Source organism: Siniperca chuatsi, linkage group LG8 (genome assembly GCF_020085105.1).
Source record: "Siniperca chuatsi isolate FFG_IHB_CAS linkage group LG8, ASM2008510v1, whole genome shotgun sequence".
Taxonomy (NCBI): domain Eukaryota; kingdom Metazoa; phylum Chordata; class Actinopteri; order Centrarchiformes; family Sinipercidae; genus Siniperca; species Siniperca chuatsi.
The window spans coordinates 18797399-18808079 of NC_058049.1; the positions used below are offsets into that span (position 1 = coordinate 18797399).

Below are 10681 nucleotides of genomic sequence, written 5' to 3' on the forward strand. Positions count from 1 at the left end.
GGGGGCTGCCGAGAAGAGGCGGCCTTCCTCGTTGAATGTCCACTTTAGTTTCATTAATGTGTTGTACATCTGTCAGATTGACTGCTGTCACCTCTGACTCACTCTCATTATTAAATAAACAACGGCATCTTTTTCATCTGCACTGGGACTCACAGGGGATTTGACTCTTTTAACGAGATGTGTTGCAGTCATGTCTTGTTTCACTTCCATGTCACCCGTCTTGAAAGATGTATGATGCCTCATACTGAGGGAAATGAGGCTGTGCAGATGGGTTCACATGGGCACCGCACACACCTGAGAAAATAGATGCAACAGACTGTTCATTTTTGTTGATCCCACAGAATATCTTGTAAATCACTTACTGGTGCAGCTGTCAGCAGAAACCGCTGAAAACGCAGAGATCAATATGCAGACATATCCATAAAATCTTATCTAAGTAACCCTTCTTTCTCACTGCATGAACCAAGATTTCAGTATGAGTAGCATGTCTGGTTGTTTCTCTCTGAATACATGCAGATTTAGCAACAGCAGTAGTAGTAAGTACTTTTTCACATTTCCTGTCTGAGTACGCTGAACCACTATCTCTCTCCCATGGGTTGCAAGCCTCTTCTATTTTAAATCAGCGGAGCATCAAACACACACACGCAATACACCTAACAGCCTCTGAAGGCCATCACTGTGATGAGAATTGACAGACGTACACAGATAATCCAGCCGTTGCTGAAGGTCAGACTAATTTATTTGATGTAGTCATTTTGCCTCAGGATCAATGGACTATGGTCTGGATGTGATTAGAATGATGAAATGGCCAGTAAAAACCGGGGGTCACATGCTGATGTGCAGAGATTTTAGTCAGTGAGTGAAAAGGTGATGATTCATACACAGATATTTCAGTAATTTAATAATGTTCAATAACTGACATAGGTTGACAAGTAGTTGACAATAATCCCCAAATATTTAGATGTGGTTCTGCATCAGATCATATCATTTTGGATATTTTGTTTTGGACTGCGCAGGATTCTGGTGCTACACAGCATATTGCTCTTGCATATTTCAGTGAAGGGAACGGCAAATGGAGCTGGGACTGTGTCATCAACTTGTCTCACTGGCAGACAGCACTGCCATATTACCTCCAGATCCCATGGTGGCCCTCATAACCAGAGTTGTTCGATCCAAATTGTCGACAGCAAGGCTGTAGTGCTGCAAGCCAGCTGGAGACTGCGGGGCCCTCAGGGAAATCAGTGCCATAATGCTTGGAGACTGGCACAGTTGGCCTGCTGTTTAGTCAGAGAAAGGACTGTGTGGTGGACTACACATGGCAAGAGAGAAAAAGAGAGAGAGACCCAAAGCATAAATAGCAGGCAACCTGTTGACTATATGCAGGTCTCTTTGACTCACCCATGCTCCCTATTGGTGCGTTTACACTTTGACTATAGGATGTGTCATCTGATGTACCTCATCTGGATCTGGATCTTGAGTTGGGATTGTTTTGTCAACTGCTATTTGAAAGGTCAAGAATGAACTTTCACGCTTAACCTTTAAGCCTCGAAAACTGCTATGGATGAAATAATCAACAGCTACTGAGTTCGCATGACAACTGAGGCCACATCATCCACTGATGAAGACACGGATGACACACATGATACAGTTGAAAGCTCTCGAAAAAGCAACAATTATAACATCTCCTATGAAGACATCTTTTATATTATTACATCTGTGTTTTACTATATTGTCATTCATCATCTGTTTATACACCAGCCTCCACTCATGCGTTCCCAGAAGAGGAGTTAGTTGTTGGCACACAACTACATTATAGTGTGTTATAAAGCATTTATTAAATGCTTATATAGTGCTTATAAATGCTAAATGGGATGTGGGGGTCAAAGTAAAGTGTTTCCATTGTTAGAATACTTAAAGATTCCCCTTCAGACACGTGTTAAGAAAAAACTCTGAGTAATAAATTGTATCTGATATGGTTTTTCCACAAAGAAAAATTCAATCAACTAGTTAAAAATGTACTAAAAAATAATGTATCTACACCTTCTCCGTCCTTGAAAATTCCAGATTCTCTGAATATGCCAGTAGTGTTCATTTCAAGAGTTTAAAAACTGCTGAGCACAGGATGTCGGCAACTTCACAAGGTCCATTCTCAGTGTATGTGCGCTGGAGGTTTCACGTAAAACGTGTGTAAGTTGCATACTAGGCCATGATTGGCATCCAAGTGAAGTAACAATAAACCAGAATACCATCTAATACTTAACTAACTCTCTCTATATATCTGATCAGAATCAATAGTTCAACAGAATTAATGTTCTGTAGGAGAAAAACATTTCCTCTTGAGTATTCACTAGATGTCACTGTTATCCCATCCTTCTAAGAGACACTGACTGCACTGATCACTGAGTGGTCCCAAAAATAAATGCATCAAAATTAAATGCATACCCACTTCTAAGGCAGTGGCTGGGTTTCAATTAAGACTCCAGCAAAATAAGAATTGGGCAGTATTATTATTTTGTTCCTAGTTCAATGTTTAGTCAGTTGTTTTAGTCAAGTGAGCACATTGACAAAAAAATGCATCAATGCATGCAGGTAGGGGCCACAGTTTTGGTTACTGTTATCTTCCCATTTATGGTAGGTGTATTTATGAAATGTATGAATAAAAAAAAATGATAGAAAAAACTGCAAAAATGAGGCTCCTTTCAATTGATTCTGTGGCCTTGTGTACTTATTTGGCTCAACTATTTCAATGAAACTTTCAGGAAAATGTGTTTACCTATGCACCCTTTGAGCGGATACAGTGAAGGACCTGCCCATTTACGCTGCTCTCGCAGGACAGGATCTGTTGACCTGGCTCACAGCAGAGATGCGTCACCGCGGGTGGGCGTGGTTAACCGGGGTGAATAATGCTGTATCCTCCGTTACGTTGCAGCAGAGTTACAGTCTCACACGAGAAAGGAGCAGAGGGACTGAACAGCTGACCACCTCGCGCAAATTTGAACGTGATGGAAAGGACCGAGATCTTTTTATTCGCCTTCCTCGCGTGTAACTACATCTGCCACATCTTCTTCGTCACGTGGATTTACGTTTTTCGGGCACCCACTGATTTTACCAACTATGAATTGACTAATTGAAGTTGGGCCACCTGGTCCTGTTTGCGCCAGGACAACCGACCACAATTAGAGCAAGCTAAGTCGTTATGGACAGTTGTGCAAATTGTGCATTTCCTCCTCATAGAACTGGTGTCAAAAGCAGATTTTCAATCACAGGATAGCCTACCACATCTATTTACGCGTAAAGGACGTGGACATTACGGTTCCATTCAACGCTGCCTGAAATACTCTGCGCTATGTTTTAGTAATTATGGGGAAAAGATGTAGTTAGAATAGAGAGTGTGTTTGTGTGTTAGTGTGTTTCTGCCGGCTTTGATGTGATAGTGGCGGCCAGCTTTTTATTGCGCTCATACCAATTGTGCGCTGCAGTTTAGCCGCTCCGTTACCACAGGCGATCCACCGCAGCAGGACCTGCAGTCTTTGACAGGCAACAGGCCTCAGGAACCTTTGTGAAAGGTTTCACTGAAAATCCTTTTTCAAGTCCTGTAATTTGAACTTTCTCTGCAACCAAGAGAGTTTTTAAAGTTGTATCCAAGTGCACCTGTGAGGCAGGAGTAAACCATGGCTTTACCAGATAGTGGCATATCTGGGGAGGAGGTGCCCTTCCCAGAGATTATAGAGCTCAATGTTGGTGGCCAGGTGTACATAACCCGCTATTCTACCCTCACAAGTGTGCCAGAATCTCTGCTATGGGAGATGTTCAGTCGAAAGTCAGCCAAAGGACTGGCCAGGGACACCAAGGGTCGCTTCTTTGTGGACCGTGACGGTTTTCTCTTTCGATACATCCTGGACTACATGCGGGACCAGCAGCTGGTTCTTCCAGACCACTTCCCTGAGCGTGGGCGTCTGCAGAGGGAGGCTGAGTTCTTCAACCTGCCCGAGCTTGTCAAGCTACTGGCGCCCAAAATCAGCAAGCAGAACTCCCTTGGCGACGAGGGGTGTCAGAGCGACCCAGAGGACTCCTCACCTGGGATTGACACAGCCCGTAACCTCAGCTCCCTGGGTGCTGCTGCTGCTGCCTGTGCCAGCCTGGTGCCTGGTGCCATGGATGGGAAACGCTCCGGGTTCATCACTATCGGCTACAGAGGCTCATACACCCTGGGTCGTGACAGCCACACCGATGCCAAATTCCGCCGGGTGGCACGGATCATGGTGTGTGGGAAGACCTCTTTGGCCAAAGAGGTGTTTGGAGAAACGCTGAACGAGAGCCGTGACCCTGACCGCCCCCCTGAGCGCTATACATCCCGCTACTATCTCAAGTTCACCTTTCTGGAGCAGGCTTTTGACAAGCTGGCTGATGCAGGCTTCCACATGGTGGCCTGTAATTCCACAGGAACCTGCGCCTTTGCCCATGAGCAGACGGACGACAAGATCTGGACCAGCTACACTGAATATGTGTTCTACCGTGAGTGAGACTATCGGCTTTGTTCCCCCGGTAACCCCTCCCGCCCCCACCTCTCCAGCCTTCAGCCATCCTGTCCTTCTCTCTCTGATGGCTCCTGCACCAGTAGATGTACTGTAGATGTTGTGCCCTTCCATATCTCTCTGCAGTTTCCAGCTTTTATCCTGTGAACATTACCCAGCAGCTGCTCTGACTCTTCATACCTTCTCTGCAGCTCTGCCCCCCCACCCCCTCGATTCCATTCCCCTCATCCTCAGGTCCAGCTTTTGCTCTCGCCCAAACCGCCGCTCCATCTAGTTGTAGCCCCCAGTCCTCAACCACAGCAACCCCAAATCCTTTTCTGCAGAGACTGATACCTTCTATGTACTATTCCCTTTTGTACTCTACATATTGCATCTGCCTTGGTGAAGCACAATACTGTATCCAAGAGCTAACTTTGTTAAATAAGAGCCTCGGGTGTGTCTATATGACTATTGAACCAGTCATAAGGGCATAAGGGAAAGGGCTTCAAAGAATGGCCGTGATGTACAGTGCTTTTCTTGGCCTGCTTACTCGAGCAGATCGGACTCTCTCCTGCTCATCTGAACTAAATTACCAAATAATTGGACATCTTATCAGCCTTGAGGGACGTGAGCAGCCCCAGCACAAGAAAGAAGTGTAACACAAAAATCTAATTTCCTTCAGTTTTTATTAAATGTGTCCAGTACCAAGTGGTTGGGAACGTGCCATAATGTAGTTTATCTGTTCAGTTGTTGTTATGAATGAATGAGGGTTGTGATAATATAGCCACATGGAGATGCATTGAAGTTTTTATTTTGAAAGGGAAGAGTAGATCGTAGGAGTGTGGAGTTTCCTTTTTAAAAAGACGCTAGTTGTGTGGCGAATCAACAAGCAACAGTCTTTGATAAAAAAAAAAAAAGATGAAAGCTCAAATATCAGGCAGGAAAAAAATGGTTGCCAGATGAAGTGTGTATTGATTTTTGAGTTGTGCAATGGAGCTTTCAGTATTTTAATCACCCACGCTGGGAGAGCAGATGCAAGATGTAACATCACTCACAGCCCCACTGCTCTATTGTTTTTTGCTAATTGTGCATTTGTTTGCTCAATTACATATTTAAGAGCATTTTAACAATGAAGTGCTTCTTTGGGGCAGGCTTACACCATGACTACATGTTGTTTCCCAAAAAAAAAAAAAAAAGTGGTAGTCACCTTAGCGGATCACGTTTTGAGTGTTCTGTAAACAATCATGTTAATCTTAATACTCAGTCCAGTATTAGTGGAAGATGTTGCATATTTGATGGTAGCTCTCACTCACTGTAAGTGAATACCCATTAGAAAGGCTAGGATTACACTGTAGCCAGCCAAAGCTCAATGTTTTCTCACCACCGTAGCAAGGGCATTGTGAGGGCAGTTTATAGTGAGCGGGTATAACTTAAGTTATAAAGGAGCGAGTGAAGAAAGAGGGTCGTTTCCAGATACAGCCTCAGGAAAGGTATGCACATCATATACCTCAGACTAAAACACAAACTGAAGGCACTTCAATCCAACAAAAGTTCCAGCTGATGATGTAAAAATGCAGACACAGTTAGGAAAATATCCAAAATGCAGTTGCCGTAATAAGAATGATGAATAAGGGGTTTAATATAAAGTGGATTTTGAGTTGAGAAACAGCCGCTGAGGCAGTATAGTGCAGGATTTCTCCTGAGCTAGAAGGTGTCAGGTTGTAGTTTTGGCAGAATGTCTGACAGTGACAATAAATGTATTCTGAAATGTCTAGAAACCGCAATGTTGTGTTTCAGTGTGATGAAGTACTGTTGACATCTGAGTCAATATGTTAGACCTGCTGCAGTGTGTGCTGAAATTAAAAGTGTTCAGCAAAAGGCAAACTGATTTGTCAAATAAAGATGTTTTCTTTCTATTCGGGTTGTATTTTCCATTCATAACAAAATGGTTTCTCAGTACTGAATGGCATTCAGGACAAACTATGAGGAAAGGGGTACATGCCCTCATGTTACTGCAGTTTCAATTTTTAATTTTTAGTGACAATACAACTCAATCACAAGTAAACCAATTTAAATTTTAATCTCACCATTTCCCATTAAAGGAAATATCCTTGGACATAAACTCTACTTCATATTAAATGTTCAACACTCTGATACCCTCAGGCACCATCTCCCTCATCCTCCCATCTGCTTTTACATTTTTTCTCCAAATTTTTTCCTCTTTTTTTCTTTGTATCGAGTAGTTGACCAGCAAACAGAGCCAGGATAGAAATGAGGACATGCATATATAACAGGCGCTGTTAAATCAGATTACAAAACCCTTATTTTGTTGTCAATAATTGACATAATTACTACTCACAATAAAAATTTGGAAACAGTTTGGGCCTAAAATCCAGGACTGTGAAAGAGAAGTTTTGTGTGTGTTGTCAATAAAAACAGCATTTTACTGAGTGCAGCCACAGACAGAAAAGTGGGCATAATTTACACTTGAACAACAACCAGGGCTATGTTTCAGTAGGTGAAGCAGTCACATATTGTTTTATAAACTCGGACTCATATATATTGTATAACCAAGAGATTATCACATGTTAATTACCTTAGTATAAGACCTCTAAAGCTGCTCTCAGTCTGGCCTAGATAAAGGCATAGCTGATGAGCTTCACAAAAACTGTTGAAAAATTTATGTGGCTCCCTTCCTGGAAAACAGATGATTTTTTGTTGCGGTCTGGAATGCATGACAAATCCTCAGAGACAATAACCGTGCCTGCAGTGTCTCTTCAGCCCAAACAAACACAGTCACAGACAGCATTCCTCTGTCACTGTCTGCCGGCACACTACTGCAACACGGGAGCGCCATGGTCAGTCATTAGCACAAGCATGGAGAGACACGCCTGTGTATGTGTGCTATTTCAGGCATCAGTGTCCTAAACCGCTCTCACTCTTTACCTCCATGAGTCGCCTTGAGACTCAACATTCAACAGTAAACGTGTGAGAAGTGTTGACACGCTGACATTGAACAGCAGCAGCAGAGAGGTCCACAGGCCAGGCTGTGATGAAATATGCTGCTTGGGTTTTGTTTTTCTTTATTTTTTTAATGCTCTGTTTTGAAACTTGTGACTGAAATGCGTAGCATGCCTGCTCGTGTGCCATACAAGAAGCAGGTTCTGGTCGTGTCACCATAGTGGTATATCTGTTCTTTCCAGAGTGTAACAATAAAGATATTTAACATGAAATTTTGCTTCTCTGTCTTTTGGAAAAATCCAAATAGCAGATTGCATTATTTGCTCAGCACACAGCACACATTCGACTTAATTAAATCCTTTATTTCATTCCTATGTTCCTACCACAAGGTTTGAAGTTAATACAGTTTTTCAGTGAGCTTGTGCAGTTCATTATTAAACTTGCCGTGAAAGGAAAAAAGAAATGTGCCCTGAGAGTACAAGACTGCTCTCTCTACCCTGAGGCAGTGATTTGACCCATGTCTGTTCCTGTGGTGCTATTGTCACTGTAGGCGACACGCCTTGGCAACACGCCTTGGCTCGGTCTGCTTTCCTCTCTTAGGATGATCCCCTTGTCTTGTAGCCAGCTGGGTCATCGCTTCCCATATTTAGAAAAAGAAAGGAAGAGAGCAGAGGAGAACAGGAACAGATGTACGTCAAAGGAAAAAGGGAGTGGAAAATGGGGCAAGGAAGCAGAGAGAGAGATAACCTGGTGGAAGCGAGATGAGTCTGGGACTGGAAGAGTATTTAAGCGGGAAGGATTTGGTGTTCCCGTCTTATCTCTCTGTCTGAGCAACTCCAGCATGAAGTGTCCTGTTTTTCGGAGAGGTGCTGGATCGTCCTGGCAAGCAAAGCCCTCAACAAAGCCATGATGTGATGTGTTTCTCTGCGACCTGTCTGCTCTGTCAACACTCAGGGATTCAGTTACACCAGACAGATATAGATCCACAGGATTACTCAGTATGGTTGGGATCAATATTGATTTATAGTATGATTACATCTAAAGTAAGGGGGCAAACTGATATTTTCCAACAGAAGTTTTTTAAATTTTCTGTCCCATCTTTATGTGAATCATGAGCTGTGCCTTTAAATTACAACCAGCCCAGGTTCCCAGACTGCATCCTCTTTTATGAATCGACGTACCACATGCATTAGAGTCACAACACAGGGAACTACAATGAGTCATTTTCGCAACATCTCAGACTGAGTGTACTATCAGATGTTGTCTGTATGCTGCTGTTTCTGTTCATTCTGAGCATTCAGCTGCAACCATCTGTGGTTCTGCGCTTGTTTATGTCTTCTCAGCCTCAATACCTTGTCTACTTTTGGATCTGTATGCTAGTATATTTTGGCTCTGTTTTGTTTTTGTCCTCTCGCGTTTGTGCTTACGTGGACGTTTAGAGGACAGGTTGGATGAGAAATTTGGGCCTCTGCGTTGGGCAGGTCAGCGCTGAGTTGGTATGGGGGCCACGCGGCATCTCTAAGCGCGCACCAACACAGACACACACATGCACAGAGGGGGGGAAGTTGCTAGGAGAAGATGTGCAACAACCCTCCTGTGCGAGGCTAATGACTCAGAGCTGTGAGGTTTCAGATCTAATTGGCTGCCTTCTTCTCACTCTTCTTTGTGATCAGTTAAAAATGCATTAGCAGGCAAACAAGCCATTTGGCTCCCTCATCCTCTCTTGACAGCAATGACAGGAGAAGTCCATGCTAATAGAGAAAAGCATCATTGCTGCTAATTACCTCACTACATATAGTGGAGATAGCATGCAGCAACCTGAGGCCTACCACCGCCTTCTCCATCAATATGTGATGTATGTATGTGAAGTGAGTGTGTGCATGTTGTGTGTGAATGTCAGCTAAGAGCTTTCCATGCTTCTGTTCATTTGCACATGTATACGTACATGAGCTCAAGCCCTACCTACTGTGTTTGTGTTTGCTCTTGACGACAACGCGGTTCGCCCACACTGCCAAGCCCACATGCACAGAGTACAGTAGCGCTGGCTCTGGGCATCTTTACCTCGTTATGTGTTGGGTTATTTATAGTGAGCCAGGCATTGAGTCAGATATGTACCGCCACTGCACTTCTCTATCCTCCAGCATGAGTACATATACTCAGCTGCCCCTCCTCCTCCTCCTCCTCTTCACAAACATCTCCTACAGAGAGCAGCTATCACAAAACATTTGGCCCCCAAACACCAGGGGGACACCAACATGCAAGGTCAGGGGGTAGTCATACCCAAGGGGCAGACAGAGAGGGATGTTAACATGGGACAAGGTCTAGAAGCTGAAAAAGAGCAGATTAGGTTGTGATGTACAGTGCTGTATCTTCTCATCTCTCTCTCCCTCTGCTGTCTCTTTATTATTCTCTTTGACTTTACAATCTTTTCTTTTAAGCACCAAGACACAGAAAGAATAACTGCCAGAGGAAAGCATGAGGGATGTGTGGAAATACAAAGTAAACGTAGGATGGGAATGAGGGAGCATGAAATTAGTTAAAGGGAGTGAGTCAGTGTCAGAAGCAAGTTGTAGGATTAAAAAGGAAAGCAACAAAAGGGATAACACTAGTGGCAAAATTCCTCATATACAGCACCATAGAGACTGTAAATATGCAAAGAAGAGAACGAGGAGTGGGGCAGGAGCAGTTTGAAAGGAAAAGAGCGTAAGAGGAGAGAAAAAGAGAGAAATGCCAGATTGGGCAAAGTGAGGTGGGAGTTGTCGCAACTGACAGAGGAAGCAGTCGGAAGACAGTTGACCTTTCCCTTTACGACTTAGCTGCAACTGGCATTTAAAAGATGTAAACTGTTTCATTACAAATCCAACATATTCATTTTGCAACTAAAATTATGTGCTGATGCCATGGATGGATTAAAGCGCCTTCTGGACACCGGCTCAGGAGCCCAACAGGTCGGGGGCTAAAACCACAGTCTCTAAATGAAGTTATTAACATTTCTCATTGAAAGTCAAAGAGCTCAGTCCAAAGTAGGGATGTACTAATGATGTTCTTTTGCTCCCAATTCCTTTAGAAGTCCTGCTCATACAAAGTCTGATGCAATGTCAATTTTTGTTTTGTTTACTTTATTCCTAGACAATACAGTTGCACGGTACAGCAAGCCAACATAAAATATCTTCACTAAAAAGTCACAAGATGATCATGAATTCAGT

General features: G+C 43.4%; 1 protein-coding gene across 1 annotated transcript; it reads left to right on the forward strand.

Annotated features, from left to right (window-relative positions):
• The first annotated feature begins 2914 nt into the window (after nucleotides 1-2914).
• kctd12b (potassium channel tetramerisation domain containing 12b) lies at nucleotides 2915-6430 on the forward strand. Its single transcript, XM_044205599.1, has one exon. It carries the CDS (start codon nucleotides 3672-3674, stop codon nucleotides 4521-4523), a length of 852 nt encoding a protein of 283 aa, XP_044061534.1. The 5' UTR covers nucleotides 2915-3671; the 3' UTR covers nucleotides 4524-6430.
• The last annotated feature ends 4251 nt before the right edge of the window (nucleotides 6431-10681 follow it).